The sequence below is a fragment of the Dreissena polymorpha genome, chromosome 15 (genome assembly GCF_020536995.1).
Source record: "Dreissena polymorpha isolate Duluth1 chromosome 15, UMN_Dpol_1.0, whole genome shotgun sequence".
Classification (NCBI taxonomy): Eukaryota; Metazoa; Mollusca; class Bivalvia; order Myida; family Dreissenidae; genus Dreissena; species Dreissena polymorpha.
In genome coordinates this window covers 972,601-998,866 of record NC_068369.1, presented here as the reverse complement: position 1 = coordinate 998,866, position 26,266 = coordinate 972,601, and the positions used below count along the sequence as shown (strand labels likewise).

Here is a 26,266-nt window from a genome sequence, read left to right as displayed (position 1 = left end):
AACTTACAAGTACTTAAATGCTGTTAATTTAGATACTGAAATTTAGTTATCTTTGATGTAAGTTCTTTGCATTTATTCTGCTTGTAAAATGTATCGATATGTATAATAACGCCGCCCGATGCTAATCAGACGTTTCCGCGGCATTGCTGTGAACATTGTAAGGGCACTCCTCCATTAAGAATTTAACTCCAGTGTCCGGAACATATGAGGCGCGTTCTGAGAAAACTGGGCATAATGCATGTGCGCAAAGTGTCATCCCATATTAGCCTGTGCAGTCCGCACAGGCTAATCAGGGACCACACTGTCCGCTTAAACTTGATTTTCGGTAAGGAGGGACTTCCTTGAAACTAAAAATACCATAAAAGCGGAAAGTGTCGTCCCAGATTAGCCTTTGCAGTCCGCACACTTTACGCACCCGCATTAAGCCCAGTTTTCACAGAACAAGGCTCATATATAGTCAATATTCTGACTCAACTTACAGAGGTTTTTTATATTTGAGAGGCGTTTGGTCAGCATGCTCACTTTGGTGTTTTCAAAATTGTTTTTGAATTCCGAGTCTGCCCATACCCTGAGTATGATGAGGAATGTACAAGTATGCATATTCTTATATGTGAGATTTGAGATTATTCATGAGCTGCCCGACATTCAAAATAGTAAGCTTAGTTGGAACTCAAATATATTCTGAGTTGAGCTTGAAATTTGAGAATGTTCAGGAAACACAGTACTACGATATCAGTTAATTCGGTGAATGTCTTATATTGCTGTATTCACGACGGAACTGTAGAGTTCCTACAATTTAAGAAGAATATAATTTTAAATAGAAATGGCTTGTCTTCAGCGGGGCTCGCATCAGTGTCATATGGATTATAAAATTGAACGTCATTATGATAGACAACAAAATCAAAAAGTTGCCAGACCTCATGTCCGGTGTGATTTTTTTTGTCTTTCGCATGGGTTGTTGTTGTACTTTTACTTTTTCGCTCACCCAAGCACAACGTGATAATGGTGAGCTTGTATTACCGCATTTTTTCTATCGTAAGTAATACGTCGCTAGTCACCAACTTTATCTTGAGAACACTCTAGAGGCAATATTTATTCCCAGTCCTATTAAATCTTTGTCGGGACATTTGTCCAAATTTTCTCTTGACCAAGTTCTAAACTGGACCACTTGGGTGAAATAAAAGAAAAAACTTGTGAACACTCTAGATGCCACATGTATTGCCCAATCTTCACAAAACTTGGGCATGGTCAGAACATTTGAGCAGATGATATATCGACCTAGTTCGAATGAGGTCATGTGGGGTTGAAAACTAGGTCAAATTAAAGAAAAAGTGTGAGGTCACATTGATTGTCCTATCTTTATGAAACAGGGTAAGAACATTGACCCAATGATATCTCTTTCGAACTCGATACTGGATCACGTGGGATAAAAAAAGGTAAATAGATCAAATTACAGAAAAGGCTTGAGAACAGTCCAGAGGCCACATGTATTTCCCAATCTTCATAAAACCGGCTCATGTGATACCAAAAGCTAAGGTCAAGAGGTAAAATGTAAAGACAAACTTTGTGAACACTCAAGATGCAACATTTATTGCCCAAAACTTCATGAAAACTATTTTAGAACATTTGTCCCCATAATATTTCAGAATAGTTCGATCTGGGACATGCGGTAACTAAAACTAGTCCGATAGATCAGATAAAAGGGAAATCCGGTGAACGTTCTATATACCACATTTTTATTTCCCAATCTTCATGAAAATTGTGTAGGGTGGAACCTTTTTTCCAAATGACGTATCAGCCGAGTACGAAACTGGGTCATGTGGGTTCAAAACCTATACAAAGTAGATAAAAATAAAAGCCATTGAACACTGAAGATTCCACATAAATTGCCCGCTCGTAGGAATTTTGATCAGTCTGCTGTGAAAACTTGCGAATACTAAGTGTTCCGCGCTGTTTAATTTCTTGGGGTCTCACTGGAGCGCAATATGGCATCTGGTCTTTTTGTGTCTGTTTTGTCTCATGCTTACCATTCGATAGACTTTTCGTCGCAATAGGACTAAACAGTCATATCAGTTTAAAGTATCTTTACTTCCCATATCATCCAGTGTGAATTAGTACGCATTGCAACGTACGAAAGGTTCCAAGAGATATGCGATTGCTTTCTAAGAACTCTTTTATCTGTACGACTCATTTTATCAGACAATCTTTGAAAAAAATGTAGGTTATACAGATACAGATCCAAATTCCACCTGCTCGTTTGTGATAGCGACTGCGTTCGGTCTGCCATAAACAGGTGAAATCGTGATCGAAATGATTACCGATTAGTTTCATACTAAGGGCTATAGACATAATATTGTTTTTAGCTCACATGCGCCCAACGTGCTTATATTTAAGCAATAGGAATACCGTGATGTTCGTCGTCCGTGCGTGCGTCCGTGAGTCGATGTATTGAATTTGACGAGACTTCACAGGATTGTTCTTTGTGTACTCCTCTACTCGTATGAAAAACAAATCTACCATCTTATCGGTCCGTTTGGTTTATTAGGTTACGATAACCAAAACGAAATTTTAACGCGAAAACTTCAACAATCTTTACCACTGTTTTACATTTACTTATACATAGAGAATACCTACAAAAATCGTCTTGTCTGAAACCGCAGAACTAATCTTTTCAACTTTGGTATGAAGCATCATCTAGAGGTCGTCCACAAATTTGTCACTCGGGTCAAAACTGGACTCGCCCCGGGGATCAACATTTTTACGTAGAAAATATGTAAGGAATAACAATTATAATCTTCTTGTGTGAGACCGCAAAGCCTCCAGCTTCCATATTTGGTATGTAGTACCATCTTGAGCTCCTCTTCAAAGTGTGCTCAAATTATATCTATGATCAAAACTTGTCCCAATCTGGGGTAACCAGTTTTACATTCTGAAACAAAAAGCCACTGAGCTATGATATTTTGATTGTTACATCAAAGAATGGCCCTCTATAAAGTTTGTTAAAATCGTGTCTCTAAGGTCAAAACTGGCCACGCCGCAGGAGAAACATAATTTACATAGACTTAGGTAGCAAAATAATTTAAAAAATGTCTCAGATTGCCAATGCACAATGTGTAAATATTGGTATGTTATATCGTAAAGTGTTTCTCTATTAAGTTTTTTCAATGTATGCCCATGAGGTCAAAGGTAGCCCCACACTAAGGATATCGAGTGATATATATATATTTGAGCAACAGTTTTCGAGATGAGCGTTTAAAATTCTCTTGTTAAATATTAAAATTGGTGTAAGGGCATAATATTATTCAAAATTTTTAAGTAAATACGCGTGCTTACTGTAGCTTATTCGACACCTTTAACAATTATATTTCTTAATTTATGCATGTTTTCTATCGATTGTTATACGTTCATTTTCGTTATTACTTGCATATGCTAGTATACATGATCATTGACGTACATTTCACATTCAATTATGCCATCACGTTCACTGCTGAAAGGTCGGTACAGTACTTGACAACCAGCTGTCCATATGGTTCCTATCAGATGGAAAAAACAGCGGGATCTTTTGTTCAATAACATGTTGTTTAAAAGTAGTGACAATGGCATACATCAATAATGCATTATTAACTGTATGTCAGTTTATTGCGCTTTCAAAAATCGTACAAATATTCTCGTCATAAGATGGTCGTTCTGTCATAAAAAGTAATTTTTAAATGTAGGTTAATATTAGTAATTTGCTATGGTTCTTTTTTCAGCGCTTGCCTTTTCTCCTCGAAAAACTGCTACTACCGTACTTCTACTAGTCTTATTTATAAGACGCGTAAAGAATTTAAAAATACTTTTTATATGGGCTAAATTCTTTGGAAGTATTACCAATATAAAAAGTAGCTTCATATTTGAGAGCGTCGACAAGTTGGACTACTACTTCTAATAATACTGCTGCTGTTGACGGTGATGATACTGCTGCTGCTGTTAATACTGTTTTTATTGTTTACTGCTACAGCTTATATTTTTACTGCTTCTCACCATAGCTTAAACTACTACTTACGTTGGTACTGCTTCTGCCGATCCCTATCCTCGCTACTAGTAATATGCCGTTAATACTGCAGATGCCACCTCTACGAGTTCTGCAGCATGGTATATAACATAATAATGCATGTAATTAATAAATGCATAAACACGGTATATAACATATGCACGTAATTAATAAATGCATGAAGGTTCATTGTATTTAAAAAGATGTTTTCAGTATGATCAATATAAAAAGTATCAATCAAATGTGATGACAATGAAAAAAACTCATATATACCATAGGTGGCGAACATATTACCGCTCGCAACTGTAGTCACGAGGGGAAGTCAGTGATAGACAGCTGACGGGATCGATTGGAGCCATCGGCCTAGAACAAAGGACGCAGTTATCAATAATTCAGGAGCTAATTACTGGTCAGCTGAGCCAAGAGGAAGATGGCAAGAATCTTTATCAACGAATCATGACCTTTAAAAGTATATACTTTCGTTTAAAATCTATAAATAATAATCTGAAATACATATGCATGCATGGTCTCTTTAATTGTAGAACAGTTCACCTCGCAAGAAAAGCGTTATTAATTAAATTATTGTTTAATATATGTACTAAAAATTAAAATATCGTTTATATTATTATTATAATTATCATTCTTATAATTCTTTTTATTCAAATTATTACACATTTACTGTAGTTCGCATTATCAACATTCAAAATATGATAAAGACCAAAACTCCTTCAAATTATAGTAAGTGTTTACATTAAATGATGCGGCATACAGTTATGTGTTGAAAATATGATTTTCTAATAACGTCTTTGCACTATTTATTGTTCACTATAAACTAACTAAAATGTCATGACTGTATATGCTTCTGCGCCGAACATCGCATCCGAAATGTACCTGCACGTACATAATGTACATGTATTTTATACAGTATGATAAATAAACACTAAATCAACCTTTATCGATGTATACATACAATAATTAACATATGTATTGATTCAGACTACACATGTGCTTACACCAATAGTATTGAAAACATCGCACAAACACAAGTTATAGGAAAGCAAACATTTCATACACGAAATCGTCGTGCTATTTGCACGTTTAACAGGTATCTAGGTCAACTGAAAACAAAGATCTATGCAACTAAGAAACAACTATTCGTTTCGAATCTCATACACAAATCGCAAAAGCAACGCTGACGCATTTATTGAAATAAGTTAATTAAAATCTTTTAAATAAACACTGCAGACGTTCGTTTGCGATAAGATTGCACGCTTGACTGAACCATCAATGGTTTTCCCAGTGACATCACGACTAGTGATAAGACATTGGTGTGCTTTTAATAGAAAACTGACTGCGACAGTGTACACATCGCTATACATATACACCTAGTAAGGTGTGACAATGTTTAACACGTTCGAAGAACGGATTGAAAATTTCTTAGGGTTGAATAACGGTGAGATTAGTGTGTAGATTATAAACGATTAATCTATTCGACCGCGGCTATTAGATTTAAATAGCATACTTTATCGAACACTCAAACCGACCGGGTGTATATGTCTGGACTAGTCGCTCTTTGTCAGTCGTCAGCTGTGAACTAAACGTGAGATCGGGCAGCTTTGTGTAAGATCGAATATTGGTGTTCTTATAACGGAATAAAGAGACAAGTAATTCTAACTGTAAATAAAGGAAATAGTTTGTGTATTGAAATTATTGTCAAGAAAAATAAGAAATATGTGTGTGGTTGACAATCCTGAATCATTTATTCGTTAATTAATTTAATCAACTTATAACTTAAATAAGGCTAATTAACGGGCCAGATATTTGGAAAGTCTATATATAAAGCGTTTTGAAATAAAATTGATTCATGGTTAAATTAAAACACTTGAGAATAGAAGACCGGAGTTTGCGGCATTGTTAAGCACACGGGGTTATGTCGGTAGACGTGTTGCCAGCAAAGGTCAGTCAGAGTTCCGGGTTCCAGTACCCGGCTCACGTCAGCGCCATGCGAGAGGCCAGGGTCCCTTCGGTGACCCCTATGAAGCGGCGCGACTCAAAGGGGGTCAACATTTCGAACTTTGACCCGAACTGCATCATCTACAATTCTAACACAGACACTACATATCTTAGGGGAAAACTACTGGGAAAGGTATGCAATCGAAAAGGTTTTTTTGCGAGCTAATACTAGCAAATTTTGCTAAAACATTGTGTACGCAAGAGTCATTTTTCTTGTATTTTTTCTCGTTTTCTGTCAAGCAATTACTAACAAATACTTACACATTTTCAAAATACTAACACATTTAAAATCAAGTTGGTTCTCGCATCAATTGTTTTCAATTTGTTGCGTTAATATTATTTACTTCGCGCGACATGAACAGTGTAATTCTAACACCTGTTTCATACTGTAGGCTAATAAATGTCATAGAGATGTGTATTTTCCCATAAAGACACTCGCATTACATGTTCTGTTTGTAATGTTAATGATTGCACTCAATTGACAATTAACAAAAAACAAGTCGGAAGTTACATTTGTCCGTACTAACTTTATGCAAATGTCTTTATACTGTACAATACCATAATACGACATTTCCGAATCTGTGTCTATATATTACTGTATGTATCATATATGACTTTTTGTGCCGGGGCCCTATGTGAAAAACTGGACTCAAGAGGCTAATTTCAATATGTACTGATGGATTATATGACTATCGCTTGAAAATAAAATGGATTATTTTCCATGATGAAAGAGAAGAGATTTTGTCAACAAACTCTTTGATTCGTACGGATATTACACGTCGATCAATATTCAGAACTATTAGTCACACTAATAAATTGGACGTAATCTGCCGGTTATATGTATATTGACCTCATATTTGTTGTAGTAGAGAACTATATGAAACAGAAGACATATATATCTTATTTAATATGCTTAGATGTACATGTGCATCTTTTCTTCACTGCACGTTATGTTTTTTTATTAATATATTTTAATGACTAAAAACTAGCCTTAAAACTTGAGGTGACAGACTAAAACTGCCAGAGGCCAGGAAATAATGACACTTCGCTAAAGTTATCAGCTGTATATAGTAGTGACGTAATATTACATTCGATTTTACACCATCGTCTTTTCATGATGCAACCAAACGTATTATTATTTTTACTGGTTTAGGGGATAGGATGAGAACCAATGGTCTATTTATCAGTGTACATGTATGTGTCCCCATCATAAACACGATCGCATCACAATACGCATTCATTGCATTTTTGGATGTCCACAATCCACACTAGTTGTGGTGGTAACTGTAACTGAAGTACTTGCTCAAGGACTTGATCAATTGCCACAACGAGCAATCAGCAACATTAAAATAATTGCATACAACGATAAAAGCAGCAGCTCACAATATCTTGTTTCAAAAATGCAAGCACAGCAGATTTGCTACCGTATTTGGTGTTAAGTATTTTTGATCGCGAAACGACAACAAATGTTTCAACTTTATGTTCATTTACAGTGCAACAAAATAATGTTGACCTCGGTATTCACAGGCGACACAACATATTGAGACGAGACATCAATCATTGTTTGCATGAAGTTTACAAAGATATCGATATTATTTACGAAAACATTAACGTGTCCTCATTATGAACGTTAGTTGACAGCACCTTAAGATGCAATTTACCATTAAAGTGCAACGTTCATTATTACAAATGCTAATACACAAAGTCGTAATGCAAATTTAACAGAAGAAAAAGCGAATGAGAAAAAACATCAAAGCCACGACGTTCGTTAAATTGAGTTAAGGTTTGCATATTGAGAATCGATTTTATTGTGGTAGTTTAATTGATGTTCGCATTCCTCCCTTGAGGCCCCGTTTCTCCGGGTAATTGGGCACCCAGTTCACGCCATGCCCATGTGGGCTCCCGTGCAGTGAACCCTAATTGATCATTCAGAGACCACTAATTGAAGCCTTCAATCGCAACATTTCACGGCAAATCTATCACTGCAATTATCATTTAGCTGAAAACCTGGAAACAAAACTTGAGGATTCAAAACTTACATTTTTGATGGACGAGGTGATGATTAGCACTTCTGAAATTGGAAATATTAATTTAGAACTCAACGCTCTGTCTCAGATACCGGTAAAGGTCTTTGTGTTCGATTTCTTCTGAAAAATTAATATGTAGCTGGAATGCCACTCTTAGAAAATGTCAATGCACTAAAAGCTGAAAATTTACTGCTAATTGTGAGGCAACTGAGACCCGTGATTATGACATAAGGTTACACGCGTGTGCGCACTGAAGTGTTCAGAAAAATGCCACTATGGGAACAAAGAAAATGAAAAACGAAACACACAAAGAAACACCGAATATTGTCTATTGCGGTTTACAAGAGGATGAGCGAACACATATTTTTTTTTAATGCAACCAACTAATATAACGTAAAAAAATAGACATCATACTTGGTAAAATCCTCATTATATTTACTGTATAGTGATATTTCAATGGGAATGATTTTGGTTTCATACAAAAATAATTCTGCATTGTGTAAACACGTGTTTTCAGGTAAAATCAAACATGGGGTTTACTATTATGTGTTTTATCTCAAAACTAAATATCGTATTCAGCTGTAAAAATGACAGTTAAGACGGAATTTAATTTTCTTGGAGTGATTTACATACAACATGGTCCGCTTGCTAGACATTTCAATCAGTATTGCTGATAAGCCTATGCGGGGCGATGTGGCAGTGTCTGAAATATCAGCACCTTGTGATAACGGCACGTTACGTAAGATTTCCAGCACCGTAGCGGTATCAAAGATAACGTGAACTGTTAAATCTCATTTCGGGTTGGGAATGAATATGTGTTCAGGAATCATTCCGTAGGCTTCAGAACCATTGGGTACGAACTCGAGATCGTCGTGTTCATAGACCAAGGATGGGTTTCTCTTCCAGATATTTGTTCAGTCCTTTTGTATCGCGTGCAGTGTAAAACGTATTGTTAGTTCTATGATATGTAAAGACTAATGTATATAAGCGTACTATTGATTGCTTGTTAACATGAACATTTTAAATATAATATGTTTGCAATGAGCAAGCAATTACATCAGCTTTACCTACACTACGTACAATTTAATGAATTGAGGTACTGGTTATTGCGCACCTAACCATAACCGAATCCATTTATTAAATATAAAGGCTTGTAATAGTCAACTAAGTTTAGGTCAATGAACGTTGATTTAATGCTTTTGTCGATATCATGTTGATACGCCTGTCCTCCAGAAGAACATTATGGAAGAAAGGAACAAACCGTTATTGAATGCATTGAGTCTGGTGTCCAAACTCTTATTTCAATAATTATAGAGTTTTATGTTAACATACACAGAGACAATTAAACCCACGAGTGTCCGTGTAGTTCATATAAAAATTAAGGCATTCAACAAGAACATGATAGTGAACACAAGTCGTGAAACATTTAATCACCGTTACACGGGATCATTATTTCATACCATCGTAGCATATTTAAATAATTAATTTTAATTCGTTCGAACCATTTGTTAGAATTATAGATGTAACAGCGAATGCTAGTTAATATGTACATCAGCATTTGTAATATTAATTTAGTTTTGATTGTCACGCAGATTTTTTTTGCTTTTTGATGAATTACGTATATTGTTCTTTTACATGTCGCCATAAAATGCTTTTACAAAAACATCCAACCAAAACAAGGTAAGTTTAAAAAAAAAAGGTATGGCGTTGACATTTGGACAATTATTATACTGTATATGATGAAGACGGAAATATTTGCACATGACGTATTAAAATGTGTGGTTATAATTTTACGTTGCCATGATTGTTGTATCTGAAACTGCGGTAAATATGTGAACAAACGGCAATTAAGGTTAATAACCTAATGGCTGCTGAAGTGAAGTTATTAAAGGCTTTCCTTTTAAAAAGTAAACACGTTTACATTTGATGTTATTTAGATAAAAACAATCGCTGCAAAGATAGTTTTTTAACACTTGAATGTGTACAAAACGGAAATAGTCGATTGAAGGGCAAATTCTTTGGTACACAAAGTGATGACACATACGTACCAGCCGTTATATATCTCCACATAACTCTTTTCACAATTGGGTTGCTTTTGCGGACCAATGTCTTTCTGTTATATGGCAGTACTGGAGTCGGGGGATCTAGTGTCCGGGTGATAATGTCCTCTGGTGTTAACGGGGAGGGGGGGGGGGAACAATCTTAGTGAGCAATATTTCCGAGGGAGGGGATTATCGCACATATTCGTTATGGCTTCGTCTTAATACTAATTGCATACGAGCTGAGGACTGTAACGTTTTCAAGACGCATGTAAAATGTTATGCTCATGAAAGGACAAATGTTCGCCAAGGTTAGGCACGGGGGATAATGACCGGTGCATATAACAACGTACACCGATCTTGCTGTGTGCGTTTGTTGCCCACGTACTAGTAGGTGCATTACGTTTTACTAGGTTTACAGTTTTTAAACGAACACAATTCAGTTTTCATTTGTAGTCGACGGTATATCTCTTACAAGTAAAACAAAAGTCTGTCAACATGCTGTTATTTAAAAACATCAATGAATTTTAATCTATTCTCATTACGGCTGTGAAAACGTGCATATGGCAGTATTTGTCGCCATTGTCGGTCACTTGTACGATCAGTCTATATTTTATTTGTGCTTTTGTAAAATTGCCGGATCGAATGTCACCACTGGAGTTCCATGGGCACTGACAGGAGACACAATAACAAAGATCGCTGCTGATTACAATCACACATAATCATTATTGTGTTATGCTTCGACAAAGAAATCTGACTGGTCTTTAATTGGTTAAACAATTAACACCACAAAGATAAAGACGCTCAAATTTGCACGCATTGATAGGGATCAAGAAAAAGCATTCCGTTTGTGCTCACATCTATAGAGCGGGGCTACAAGGCACATTGGAGTCTTTAAGACCGAGTTCTGAATCAGCATCGAGGTCTTTGTGCCGAGTCAACGGAAGAAAAACATCGTTGTTGGGTAGCCATCAAGCATAAAGCTTTAAAGTGTTGTGAAGTGTTTTTGTTTGATCCGGGAAGCGGTCATTCAAGCCCTTATTATAATTGTAACATGTGATAATATTATGTGCAAAACGAAGTCATTGGGAGATTCTTGAAGCAGATTTCGCTGTTAATTACATGGGTTTGCATGAGCGATCGTTTTTGTACTGATTGACATTTCTGTTTTTGATGTGAGGGCATATGCATTGTAGTCCGTTTTAGCAAGCACTTCCGAGCCGGTTTCTATGTTATCTGTGTCATCGATTTTAGCAACAATTAAGACCTTGTTAAATGTCGCCGACGATTTTACGAGGTTTTTGAGAAATTAATCAGTCTGCGACATTTAAACTCTTCAGACAGATTTCACACGTGGGTGACGTATAAGGTGGACACATTAAATATATATCTATTGTCTGTGTCGTAAAAGTCTGCGCAACACATTTATGTCGGTAACAACACTGTGTACTCGACATGTATGGTACTAGTTGCCCGTAGGCAGGCTCGATAACAGTCAACTGTCAATAGACAATGATTTTACATGTGCATCTGGGGACGAACGTGATGTTCCAACTTTATCTTTTACTTGACATTCCCGATAAAATAAGATAATTACGTTGTAACTTTCACGTGTATTGATGCGAATAAGATAACTACTTGATAACATCCTCCCCCAAAACTTCGTTAATTTAATAATTACTGATTTCTATGACAGAAACTCGCATTGTTTTTCTGTTAAGTGTATATATAATTAAACCCAATGTAATCTGATTATACTCGGACAGTGTTAGTGAAATATGAGATTTCTTTACTTGATAGCGTCATATGTGATACAATGTGATGACCTGATGAAGGTTTTCTCATCGCTGTTTAGTTGGTGCCAATTTTGCTCGTATTTCAATGTAGGTACATAACATTCTGCGTAGGTGTTTTATTCATTGTCCCTTTGCATATTTTAAAATACGAAATCTATAACAAAAACCGTCATGACCTGTAACCGTGAATGAACGTGTTAATCGAGCGCATGGACGTAATAGAAATGTTGAAAGAGCTTACCGTTCAGTTTTAAGTTAGTATTGAAACATCGGTTGAACATTATTAGATCGTTAGATAATGCGCAAAACGCGGATTACGGTAAATATCACGCTTGACATGAATTGAAGTAACTTTCGAACAAATGCTTTCAAATGATCACATGAGCCTACCGGATGTTCATTGACACGTTTCCTGTCCTGAAACAGCTAGCCCCGTGTTACTCTTGGAAAACGTGAAGCATACTAAACAAAAAGAAGCCCGCTATTGCCGTTGGTATGTGGGTAGGGTAAGGGATTCTTGAAGCGATTTTGTATTGAAATAAGTGACTAAAAAGTTAAAAAGTAGTATGCAAAACGTAAATATTGTGCAAAACGTAAATATTGTGCATAATTACCAACAAGGGTTGATTGGTTAATATGTTAATATTTTAGACGAATTTTGTTAAAAACACACACTATTATCATACACTTAACCCAAACCGAAAGTGTGACATGCAGGTTAACAAGAGATTATACACTGTTTTCTTTATCAACAAACATATGGTGGATAATATTAAGAGCATCAATTGCCTTACTAGATCTAAATAAATTGATGAAATGATGTAAGTTCCTGTAATTACCTGCAATGTTCATCAATTAAGTTGTATCTCTTGAGCCTTATTGTTTTTTGTTGGCTATGGTTACACTTAAAAAAGATTGCACATGATATCAAGGTTTCAATACAATGGATTTAGTAAGGGGGGTGGAGTGAGGGGCCTGAGAAGGGGAAGGGTGACATATTTTATGAACACTTTTACTACAGAGTAAGGTACAGTGGTACAAACATGTACACATATTAGCAAATATGTATGTATATGTTGTATTAACTGTCTTTATTTAAGTCAAACAATTTGGTAACTGTAACAGTTTGACTTTGGGTTATCTTCCCACTGAAAATTTGTAGTTTAAGGATTTGATGATTAGAATAGTTTTTTTTCTGTGTATGTGGCGTTTTTACATGGTATGTAGCATATAATTATGTTGTTAAAAAAATAACCTGTCATTTAAAGTGAACGTTAGTGCTGTAAGTTTGTACCCCGCTTGTATTGAAATGTCACAGATCTTATCAATTGGAAGAAAATAAAAAGGCAGTCATAGAAGTGTCACTGAGAAACATTTATGAATTTTGTCAAGTATATAGTAACCTAGACATTATCTTAGACCAACCAGCTGTCAAATCACCATCAGGTTATCTATTTCATGAAAAAATGAGGAAGATGACTTGGATCTAGAAATGCATTCACATGAATTGTGTGTCTGTGCCATGTCATGCATGGTGTAGTGTATCCGATTACCTTAGTATTATGCGAGAGTGAGACATGATTACCATCAATGCATCTATCACAATTCACATGCAACAATGAGGAATGCTGGGGCATTGTTAATTGCTCAAAGCTTCATTCATCATTCATTATGATGTAGGACATGAACTACATGTAGATAATGATCATATCAATATCGTGCATGTGTCTGCATAAACATGTATAACAATTTTAAAATGCTTCTTTTTTCGAGGACATGAAAAATTGTCATGACTGTTCAAGTCCTGTTTACAACAGCATGTTTTACTGATACAGGACTGATATTTTAAATGTAATGCTCATTATCTAAAGCAAATTCCTTGAAGCCAGGCTCAAAAAGGCATGACTTGCAATGAATGACTGATTCCATTGAACATTTTGATCAGGTAACAGACTGGACTATTATCATTTTGTTTAATGAAAGATGAACATGCAACAGGAGGGATAATGCTAAGTTTGCAATAAATAGTCAGAAGGACTTTTAGTACATTAGCAAGAGAACAAGTTTATGATTAACCCATTTATGCCCAGTGGACTCTCCCACCCTTCTAAATTGGATCAATTTATTTAAAAAAAGTAGGGGTGTCTGCTATATTTATTTTTATATTTAGAATATTTCTTACAGAAATTTCTTTAAGCAAACAGCGCAGACCCAGATGAGACGCCGCATTATGCGGCGTCTCGTCTGGGTCTACGCTGTTTGCAATGTCCTTTTTTCAGGGCGCTAGGCATGAATGGGTTAAGTCATGTGAATCTAGCATGATCAACCTTCTTCTGGAATCACACATGTTCTAGCTCTTTTAGGAAGGCAAGTAAATTGTACTAATTTTAACTAGCCATTATCACTCTTCACTTGTAATTGTCGTTGGGACAGTAACCCAGCAAACATTTAATATGTGGGTATGCCCAACATCAAACTTATAACACAGCACAAGTCTGACTGATATTGACACAGATATACTGTTGTAATTCCTCCTCAAGTATCCAGCTACTCAAATAACTTTTTAGGTATAGAAAGACAGGGCTAAATTGAACTATAGAATGGTCTCCAAAATAATAGTTGAGATGAAACACGCACATCAAAATTGGGCCTATATTGATCCTTCATTCGCTAACGTCTTAGGGTATGCCACCATACAACCAACATTGGGCAGCTGACATCGGCATATGTGCTGGGAAGTTTTTATATAGACAACAATTGTGAAGGTTAAACTTGCTGTATTATACAAATCCATATTGGCCATGAATAATGATAAGTCTGCTAACTTTCTGATGGCTTTCAATCATTAATGCATGACAAGGAAATGGACTGTATAATGTAGGATCATGTTGATGCATTGATTGATAGGCAATCAAATAACCATATTGCGCATAGAATTATGCATGCTTGCATATGATGTGTTACTAATTATGTTAACATTTGATTCCTTTTCCTGCTGTCGTAAAGAACTGAAATAAAATTTGATTTGGTTTGTTATAAAAAAATGGAATTTTAAACAGTCCATTCTGTACATTGTCTTAAATTCATAGTCTATTCTGTACATTGTCTTTAAAACAAATTCTGTTCTGTACAATGTCTTTAAAGTCATAGTCTTTTCTGCACATTATCTGTAAAACAAATTCTTTTCTGTACATAGAATGTAGTCTTTTAAGTCATAGTATATTCCGTACATTGTCTTTAAGTCATAATCTACAAAATGTACTCTGTACATTGTCTTAAAGTCACAATATTTTTCTGTTTATACTCTTTATGTTGTAGTCCATAATGTACAGTGTCTTTAATTCATAGACTATTATGTACATGTACTTTATCCTGAAGTCATTGTAATCATGACAACTAATTTTGTTCAGTCACGACTGATGCATAATATGATGCAATATTAAGATTTTGTTCATCAGTCATGGTTGATGCATAAAATAATGCAAGATTAAGATTTTGTTCATCAGTCATGACTAATGCATAAAACAATGCAAGATTAAGATTTTGTTCATCAGTCATGACTGATACATAATATAATGCAAGAAAGACAAGCAAATTCATAGAATTGATATCCCCCGCAACATATGCTTTGTTTGAGGATGGGTGCAAATCGGACAGATGAACATACTGACAGATGGACGGACGGAGGAGGCGGGGGATATATACTCATACCAAGTTTCAATGAAATCCGCCAAAGCACTTCCAAGATATGGCTCCGGACACAAAAGTGCCTATAGTAAAAAGCATTTTTTCAAGATACAAAGGGCCATAACTCTGTTTTTAACAGATGGTATACAATGCCATTTGGCGTGCATCATCCTCTTATAAATATATATACTCATAGCAAGTTTCAATGAAATCCGCCAAAGCACTTCCAAGATATGGCTCCAGACACAAAAGTGCCTATAGTAAAAAGCATTTTTTCAAGATACAAAGGGTCATAACTCTGTTTTTAACAGATGGTGTACACTGCCATTTGGCGTGCATCATCCTCTTATGCATATATATACTCATACCAAGTTTCAATGAAATCCACCAAAGCATTTTCAAGATATGGCTCCGGACACAAAAGTGCCTATAGTAAAAAGCATTTTTTCAAGATACAAAGGGCCATAACTCTGTTTTTAACAGATGGTGTACAATGCCATTTGGCGTGCATCATCCTCTTATGCATATATATACTCATACGAAGTTTCAATGAAATCCGCCAAAGCAGTTCCAAGATATGGCTCCGGACACAAAAGTGCCGGACGGACGGACAACGCCAAAACAATATCCCTCCGCCTCTGGCGGGGGATAACAAGCAAAGATATTCAGCAGTCTGGACTGTCTGTTCGGGAGGCACCTGTTAAAATGTTGAGTGCTGAAGCAATAACAGTACCACAGCAGCAGCAGGAGATACAAGAACATCATGGGTAGTGGTTGGGAATCAGAGGAAGATAATCTCATGTCAGGTTTGATGATTAATAGATCCTCAGATAGGAGAAACATAACATCTTGCCAATACCTACATTGTTCTGGAGTTTTTCTGGGAAATATGATTGATTTCTTATCAATTTCAATTACCTTACGTTTCCGGTATATTGGGTACATTACCAGCAGTAAATAGGACTGAAACAGATTAATATGTTTTACCAAAAATTAAATGATCTACCGGTAATAGAGTAGATTTAAGAGTATTTATTGAAAGCCATATAGTGATATACTATTACCTGTATCATTAAATCATGAATTTTGCAACGACTACAGTGACATTCAAATAAATTATCATAATTGGTAAATGGTTATACATCCATTTGTTTGCCAGTATCATATAGCTGTAAGTTAAATGTATAATTTATTTCCCTTTTTATATTTGGAAAGGTCTGAATAAGCGTCCCAGACGGATAAAAGAAATCTGAAGGGGAAAAAAACTTCCTGCATTTCATATCTGATTTGTAAGATCACAAATATTTCATATAAAGATTTTATCAAGTTTGAAATCTCCACTTTACATTGAACAAACAGGAGAATTGGAATCAGCAATGTTTTGTACAGCACAAAGCCTGGGGAGATGCAAAGATCATGTGAACATATGCTTATATTAGCAGCATGAAGAGACTGAATAAATGTTCATCTAAAGAAATTAAATACCACTTGCAGGACATATAATGTGTCTCTCCTCTTTCTTTTTATTGCTTTTGAACAAACAGAGTTGGCTTGATTTTTGTGTATCAACTGAAGAATTAGTTATTTTAAAGCAGGGACAAACAAGGACTGCTTGATTCTTTGTCAGTTGAAGGTCTATGTTATGGACTTTGAAGCAACATGTTCTTTATTAATCAAAAGTGACGAAGCATGACATATGTTTATATTATGGACAAGCCATCAGTTAAATTGAAAGAAATTTTCTGCTTTGCATTAATCAGGTGTTTGTCTAAGGTGCCAAACAGAGCTGTTATTGCCTACTTTATTAGTGTTATAGATTTCTGAAGTTGACCTCAACAATCCCCTGAGGCATACTAACTTCACCATTGCTTTGTATCACAAACAAAGAGCATTATAATTACATCAGACTAAAGAAATACAATTCATGTTAAGTAATGATGAATGCATTGTTAATCAGATGTTCAATTGGACATAGAAGTGATCAAGTGTAATGTGGCCAAGATGAATGAAGTACTGGTATCACAACATGAAACTTCTAGACCGACTTCTCTTGATCATCTGATGACTCATGGAGGATCACTTTGGACCCAGACTCAACTGTGACTTTCGGTGACTTGCACTGCAAAGTGATAGCTGGTGTACTATGTCCCATAATGTGTGGGAAACGACACCAAAACTAAACATGTAGACAACTGTCGTTGTGTTGCACACTTCCTGTACCCCCCTACTTTTGAGTACAATATTGGTGGATCAAGGACCAGCTTTGTTTCTTTGCTTTGCTCTTGGCTTATGGCTTACGTATGCACTCTTTGAACTCTGAACATCTGTTCATGCGGATGTATTGTTTGCTTCAGACAGCACAATTAATGCCTGCCAGAATGGGAATTTCTTATAGCACTATTTATAATTGACTTGGACTGATGAGAGATAATGTGAACTATTTAGGCCCATTGTCTTCGATACCTGTCATCTTTAGCTTGGCGTTTTGATTGGGTGAGCATTAATTAAAGTGATTCAATCACAGTAACCATATCTGAGTATGGTTGATCAGGAATGTGAATCTTTCCAATAGGCTGCTATGATGAATATCAGAGCCAGCTGATCCTTTGGTAACTTTGGTACGGTCATCAACCGCGAAACAGTGCCTTTGGAGGAAATAGAGCTCTTTAAGATTATAGAAAAATGATATGACTGTCATTGTTTTGTTTACTGTTAGGTCTTTGTTTATTGACTGGCGTTAAACATGATATTTAATGAAAATGTTTTGTGAGCAATAAGAGCATTGTGTTCTATCCACGTGTTTGTATGTAAACTTTGTGAAAGAAATCACTGTGACACACCACTGTTTGACCAGTTTGCAGTGTTAACAAATAGTGTAGCCACATTAGAGCAACTAATCTTAATCCATGATTGTAGTACACAAACAGTGACACAAGATTTTATTTACTTGGAAAGTGACTATGGTTTTCAAGATAAATTATACAGGGTGGTTATCATACACTGTTTGGTTGTTTGCTTGTAATATTAATGAATAATTCTGACAGTTTGAATTGCTATGATTACTGAACACTACAAACCTGTTAGTAGGTCCTGATAGAATTGTCTCTATTCTGACTTTTATGGTATTTAGTCATTCAAGGTTTGGATGAAATCTAATGAAAAAAAAGTCTTTATCATCTCATATGCAGTTGCACAGTTTCTTACACCTTTTTGATGCTCTCAATTGGTTGATCCGTTTTAAATATGCCAAACACAGATAAGGCGCAGCGGCCACATTGAAGGACTTGCAAACATTTGCTTCCTGTGTAGAAAAATAACTTAACCCTTTGCATGCTGGGTAATTTGTCTTCTGCTAAAATGTCGTCTGCTGAATTTCTAAAATAAGCATTTTCTTCATTTTTTTTCAAAGAATACTATCAGAATAGCAAACAGTTTGGATCCAGATGAGACGCCACGTTCTGTGGCGTCTCATCTGGATCCAAACTGTTTGCAAAGGCCTTCACAACTCGGTTCCCGCACTGTAAGGGTTAATCACTAGTTAGATCATAGGCTTGAAATATTTATCTAGTTTTTCCTGTATTGATGGAATGCTTTGAGGCAATTCATCTTATCGAACCTTGTAGAAAATTGAATGGGTAAATACAAGATGTAAATACTGGAAGTATTGTGGTAGGTGAATTAATGGCAACAAGCTCATAGGTTCTATTGACAGTCAATGAATCACTGAGTATGAAGTAATTAAAACAGAGACTATGTTCTTTTCAGTCAGTTCTATGGGTGCTGGGCACTATTTTTGCCAACAGAATGAAATGTAATTGGAAATCCTCTGTTTAAACAGCAATGAATTACCAGTTTGCACAATATCACTTTGTTAATTGTGTATATTGTATCTTGTTAAAGAAGGGTTTTGAAAAGGATAAAGATCAATCAAGTCATAAATCTGGTAAATTTGCAAATTCATCATCTTTTAATGGATGAGTCAGGGTCTTGAAATGGATTAAGATTAATTAAGAAGAAAAACGTTAATTTGCAAATTTACCATAGACAATTATTTTACTAACACAGATTTGGATATGAACTGTTCATATCATTTCACTGTCTGATCTATTTAGTACATGACTGTACTCAAAGGCCCTAATGTTTAGTAACATTATTGGCCAGTGTTTAATTGCATTAGCTAATGATCCATGTACAAAGTATAGAACAGGCCTGTCTTGTAGGTTACATGGTTTATCACCTAACAGGACATGCCTCATAATATGTCTTTAGCTTTGATCTCAGTTACGACATGTACACTAGGGTTGTGGTTTCATCTGGCAGATTTATCACTGCAGACATTATGCACATGACAGTTTAAATTGCACTGTAATCATTCATTATTTGCTCTACACATATAATTGTTCCTATTTATGTCCATTGTTACTCGCTTTGACTGCTAATTGAATGATGGGAAATATCAGTTGGTGATGTATTAGTAAATATTTATCAGGCCTGAGTTTGTTATGTGATACATAAACTTGTCAGGCATTTTAAAAGGGACAAAAAACTTTAATGGGCTTGCAACTATGTAGGAAAGCAAAAAATAACAATTCACAATTTCCATCCAATTGAGCTCTAAAACAATTTCAGTATAGAATCGCAAATATAAGAATAACAAATTGTGTTAGGAGTGAAAAAATAAGTACTTAATGCTAGTACCCCTTAACATATATTAACTGCTCATATTCTTGTGTCCAATAAAAACATCTTCGCATTGGCCTGTCAGTGGTTTTACCCAAAAAACATGTGCCAGAATATCTCTGCTGGACATCAGATAAAATAAATCTATAACAATTAACTAACAAATTAAGCATATATCTGGGGAAAATGAGGGTGCCTCAATTCTTAAGAGATTTATGAGAGTCTGTTTCAGCACTTCAGAGCCATATGGGTGCAGATGGTTCCATGGTCAATTAACAGACACACTGGCCATTGGTATTGTTTATTTCTTCTGGAAAAGATGTTTGTATAGCTGTACCTGAGTATCTCATGGGCCATTATTAGAATCATTAGCCCCTCAGACCATCAGTGGTTTTGAGAGCAATTATGTTTATACTATACCTTTTATACCCTGCAATTGATGTCTTCATCCATTCCTAGTAACAGCTGCAGAAAATCCTGTTCAGACTTTTCAATGAATCTGGTAGCATTATTTATGCATGTTTTAGGGCAACTGGCGCAAGGTTTGACAATCTAAAGAGACTATTGATTGCAAAATGGTGGCCATAATAAATCGGTTGTGAGATAAAAATGAACATTCCACATTTTGTAGCATGAATTATATAGGTGAGGGACTTTGGTAATGAGGTATTGATAAAGCTTCCAGACACAACTACAAATTACTTCTCAAAACACATTGTCATCAACTTCTGTTAATAAAAATGTATGTTCTTATATAGCAAGTTAAGGAAATAAATTGTGTTTATAGTGTGCATGAACAAATTTATTATAGATGCTGGATCTGTAAAATAAAAGTCTTCTTTCAGTAATAAATACCTACTGATAGAAAAAAAACAACAATTAAAAATGACTATTGAAAAAAGATTTAAAGTAATCTTAAAACCTATGAGTGTATTATTGTCTATCAGGCCAAAAACATCTATTTGTTTTTATTTTGATGCTTTAATACTAGATTGCAAAAGTCTTTGCCAAGTTTGGAGCTCTCCCAGTCTGCATATATATGTCTGCAGAAATATTTCTAGAGATTGTTGTCAATTGGGGCATTTTAAGTGTAAATATACAAGCCATTAATGCTGGCAGCTTGTTTTTATGTCCCCCACTATAGTAGTGGGGGACATATTGTTTTTGCCCTGTCTGTTGGTCTGTTGGTCTGTTTGCGTCAACTTTAACATTTTGCAATAACTTTTGCTATATTGAAGATAGCAACTTCATATTTGGCATGCATGTGTATGTCATGAAGCTGCACATTTTGAGTGGTGAAAGGTCAAGGTCATCCTTCAAGGTCAGAGGTCAAATATATGTGGCCAAAATCTCTCATTTTATGAATACTTTTGCAATATTGAAGATAGCAACTTGATATTTGGCATGCATGTGTATCTCAAGGAGCTGCACATTTTGAGTGGTGAAAGGTCAAGGTCAAGGTCATCCTTCAAGGTCAGAGGTCAAATATATGTGGCCCAAATCGCTTATTTTATAAATACTTTTGCAATATTTAAGATAGCAACTTGATATTTGGCATGCATGTGTATCTCATGGAGCTGCACATTTTGAGTGATGAAAGGTCAAGGTCATCCTTCAAGGTCAGAGGTCAAATATATGTGGCCCAAATCGCTTATTTTATGAATACTTTTGCAATATTGAAGATAGCAACTTGATATTTGGCATGCATGTGTATCTCACGGAGCTGCACATTTTGAGTGGTGAAAGGTCAAGGTCATCCTTCACAAGGTCAAGGTCATCCTTCAAGGTCAAACGTCATATAGGGGGACATTGTGTTTCACAAACACATCTTGTTCTTTAAAGGTATTTTTTGCACTATTTAAAACTTGTCACCCCAGTACAAACTTATTCATACTTTGTGGATTGTAAAACCGTGCCAAAATTATTGTTTTTAATTTTTTGAAAGGAAAGATATCATAACATATCGGCAAAGATACAGATCAAGCATCTTTAAAGATAAGTTGACACATCAAAGAAACATGACTCTTTATAAGAAATATACACCAGACTGTTAATATTATGTTCATAGTTTGTGGACTGATATCATAATATGAAATGAAATGGGGACTGATATCATAATATGAAATGATATGGGGACTAATATCATAATATGAAATGAAGACATAATGTTGCCTATGCATCAATAAGCTTGGAAAAGATTAATTTCAGTTGACATTTCATGGTACGGGTAATTGTCCTTATTAAGTTCCCATTATTCATTGGAATTAAAATCAGAAATCAACATTTGAAGGAGTTGCAATTCAGCTGTATGCGAGCTGTAATTAGAAAAAAATGTTTTATTGAATATTCTTAAATTGTCTTGCCCTTTTAATAGACATTCAGCCTTGCATTTAGCACTTAAGTTGTTGAAGTGATAATTGTAGTACCTGGTATGTATAAATGTGTCCTGTCATACCAATATATCTATAATGCATCTATAATCTCATAAGGCGTGGCTGGGTTTGAACTCTTTTAAGTGACATAGCGCTCGTTTAAATATTTTCATAAATTATTTTTCGTTGTTGTTATCGAATTACCCACCAGATAATCGTTGATCAAACAAGGCCTGGTGTTAAGGTCAGACTGGTCAGTACTTTGGTTCGCAATGTTTGAAAAGTGACTCAGTCAAGTGGCAGTATAAAATCATTGTCTCTTTTCAATCTTCACACACCTATGATATACTTGAGGTTTAATAAAACTGGTTCCAATTAAATGTGACTTTGCTCGCATCAATATCTTTGGGTGTATATTTAAAGTTGTTATTGATATATATTCATGACATTTTATAATTGGCTGACACAATTGTTTGTCTTACTTTGTAAGCTTCAGTCCTAGGACAATATTGATAGATAAGACTGTTTACACATCTTAACAATAGCGGAGTCCCAAGTCCTCTCACAATTCAGCTCTAAGGTGCAGAAGGACCTTGCAAACTTTAAAATACACTTTAAGGGATCTTTTCACGCTTTGGTAAATTGACAAAATTGAAAAAAGTTGTTTCAGATTCGCAAATTTTCGTTTAAGTTATGATATTTGTGAGGAAACAGTAATACTGAACATTTACCATGGTCTAATATAGCCATTATATGCATCTTTTGACGATTTTAAAACCTAAAAATTATAAAGCGTTGCAACGCGAAACGATTGAATAATTTGGAGAGTTCTGTTTTTGTCGTTAAATTTTGTGAAACTACGAAGATTGCTTATATAAAGTATAAAATACATCAACTAGTGTAATCGGCGGAATAGCTCAGTAGGCTAAAGCGTTTTTACTTCAGGTCTCTGGCAGGACTCCAGGGGTCACTGGTTCGAAACTTGGTCCGGGCAATGTTCTTTTCCTTTTTTTAATTTTATTCTTGATTTTTTACTGGAGCTTTTACGATCCAATGTTTACATTTATCGATATAAAGCATTTAATGAATAAGTTAAAAAATGCCAAAATCTGTGAAAAGGCCCCTTTAATAAGAGAAAGTTAGATTTTATTTAACCATTCTTATAGCTTGTGTTATAATAGTGTATTTAATGCAGCCTTTAAAAACACCGTCATTTCAGTTTGTACATGTGCATTCTGCTAGTTTTACCATGACATACCAGCAAGTTAATAATGGCTAGCAAAATAGTATGGTGTTTGTTTGGGGCATAAAATAACAAAATGGTTTACATTCAAGGCTGATGTTATAATGTTATGTCATTTAAATAGATACGTCCCATTAATAATCACAACAAATATAAAATACAATGGGAGTGTGGGAAAATCAAGGTTCGGAAAGCCAGTTGTATTAAGATGGATGAAAGGTGGAACAATTGTGTCACAGCGTCAATGTATTTGTATTATATTTCACACCTGTATCTGAACATCGTTTGTAAAATTATCCATGTTGCTTATATAAATGTCCATAATTTTGATTATTCAGCGAAAAATATTATGGCTTATTTTTATTATCCCATGTAATTCTTCGTTCTTTTTGTTGTTGATACAACATGATTTGGTCAACAGACATTACTTTTTTATAAAACAGGTTCAATGTACATTCTTTTATGTTATTTAAGTGGTATAAACAACTCGATAAACTCATTTCTATATTACTTGTTGATGTTATCACCCCAATCATGTAATGAATAGAATGTTCCTTTTGGATCCAAGTGTGAACACCAATTAAAATCTGTAAATTGATCTTACTGGTAATAAATAATAAAACCTTCTGATATTCAATAGTTTATAGCTAAAGAAAGATGAAGTCAAAGAGTAACTGTAACGTGACATTCATAATGAATTCATAATTCCCTTTACAATTATGTTCTTTATTTTCAGGGAGGATTTGCAAAATGTTACGAAATGCTTGACCTGAGTTCCAACAAAATCTATGCAGGAAAAATCATCCACAAACATCGAATATCAAAACCACACCAGAGACAAAAGGTAACCCTTTTAAACTTTTGAATTTATATGATCTTCAATAGAAACTCCTGAAATAGTAACAATGTTGGCAGTGCTCCAGATAACATGCGTAAAGGCGTAAAAACGAATTAAATTTCTTAAATAACGATTTAGATTTAAAATCTATGCGTCAAGTTACGCATTGAAAAAATAAAACACGAAATCGAAATTTTCGAACGTGCGTAAAACTTTCAGTAGCAAATTATGTATGGTAAACAATTCATCCCGGTTTTGACTCGTCTTGGCGCTCAATTAAAAAAATCAACGTCACTCAAGCGTTTGCTGTAAGTAAGAGCCACACCTAAGAACGGTCGAAAGACCAAACGGTGTCGATTCTGTTCTCCTAGATTTGCAGGCGAGTCATTACTGTTTATTGTACCTTTTTAATTACACTTATTGTAATTTTTATACACAAGTAATATACTGTATACCTATTCAAAATGCCATTAAAATCAAATGTTAAATAGAGTTTTTGATATGACTTTAACGGCGACCAAAAGGCCATTATGACCTATATAAAGCAGAAGTGTGAGTGACCGTTTACAGAAAAAATCTTAATATCCGACTGAAGCGGTGTATTAAAGGGCAGAAGGCAAAAAAGCCATTTCAGTGTCAAAAGTCCTCGCTGCATGCATTTTTTCAATTAGATTCAAATACCCAAAGCATGGTTTCGTCAATAATTGATGAAGTTATAAGCTCTTGCGTAAGTGACTGCGAATCTAAAGCACTCAAAATTATTTGGTAATATATTATTAAGAATTAATTTTATAAATAGGGGGTAAAATAAGAATTAATTTTTAAAATAGGGAGTAAATAAGAATTATACCAAATTTTTATCTGGAGCTCTGATGTTGGTTAATTCTGAAGACTGCAGAATTGAATTTAACAAAAAATGTATTTGATAAAGTTGTACAACGAATATTGCATTCCTTATATGCTAAGTGATATTTCAATGGCCATAGACAGACATATTCATATGTTTAATTCATTTTTTTTAAATTTCACGTGTCTAGACAAATTTAGATCTCTTAAAAGTAGTTCTTTTTACAAAGTTTACTGAATGTCAATGGTTTAAGCTGTTCATAGGCAGGTTTATACTGTATTACACTCCTTTATGTTGCTCAATTAATCTTCTATAAGTGCAAACACCCCGCGTTTATTAAGTGTGTGAACAATGTTTAAATATTAATGTTACTGAAAGGTAATTTACTTCGTCATGTAACTGCAGTATTTAAAATATTAAGAACATGCAACACCCACATTGTGGTGATTTAAATATTTTATTGAATTACTCAACATGTTTATCCTAAAGTTATTCATATTTAAGATTGCAATCTTGAAAAGCTTGTAAAGTTTCCTTTACTTATAATTATAATCATTACAGTCTTAACTACTTCAAATGTTTTATTATATCATATGCTGTGAAGCAAACAATTGGCATTAAGAGAAGATTATAATTCCTTTTTGGATTTTTAATAATCTTATTAATTGATCATTTTTCAAGCTGAAATAGG

General features: G+C 34.9%; 1 protein-coding gene and 1 long non-coding RNA gene across 2 annotated transcripts in view; one reads left to right on the top strand and one right to left on the bottom strand.

Annotated features, from left to right (window-relative positions):
* Positions 1–2,541: 2,541 nt before the first annotated feature.
* On the bottom strand, positions 2,542–4,388 carry LOC127860848 (uncharacterized). Its single transcript, XR_008039950.1, has 4 exons — positions 4,307–4,388; positions 4,046–4,124; positions 3,455–3,533; positions 2,542–2,929 (listed from the first exon to the last, which is right to left on the bottom strand). It is a non-coding gene; the product is annotated as an uncharacterized LOC127860848 (long non-coding RNA).
* A 982-nt stretch (positions 4,389–5,370) lies between these two features.
* Positions 5,371–26,266, top strand: part of LOC127860826 (serine/threonine-protein kinase PLK1-like) — a 45,465-nt gene continuing 24,569 nt past the window's right edge. Inside the window, exons 1-2 of the mRNA XM_052399119.1 lie at positions 5,371–6,179; positions 24,627–24,734. Of these exons, the coding sequence (XP_052255079.1) occupies positions 5,964–6,179; positions 24,627–24,734 (324 nt within the window). The 5' untranslated portion in view covers positions 5,371–5,963. The remainder of the gene's footprint in view (positions 6,180–24,626; positions 24,735–26,266) is intronic.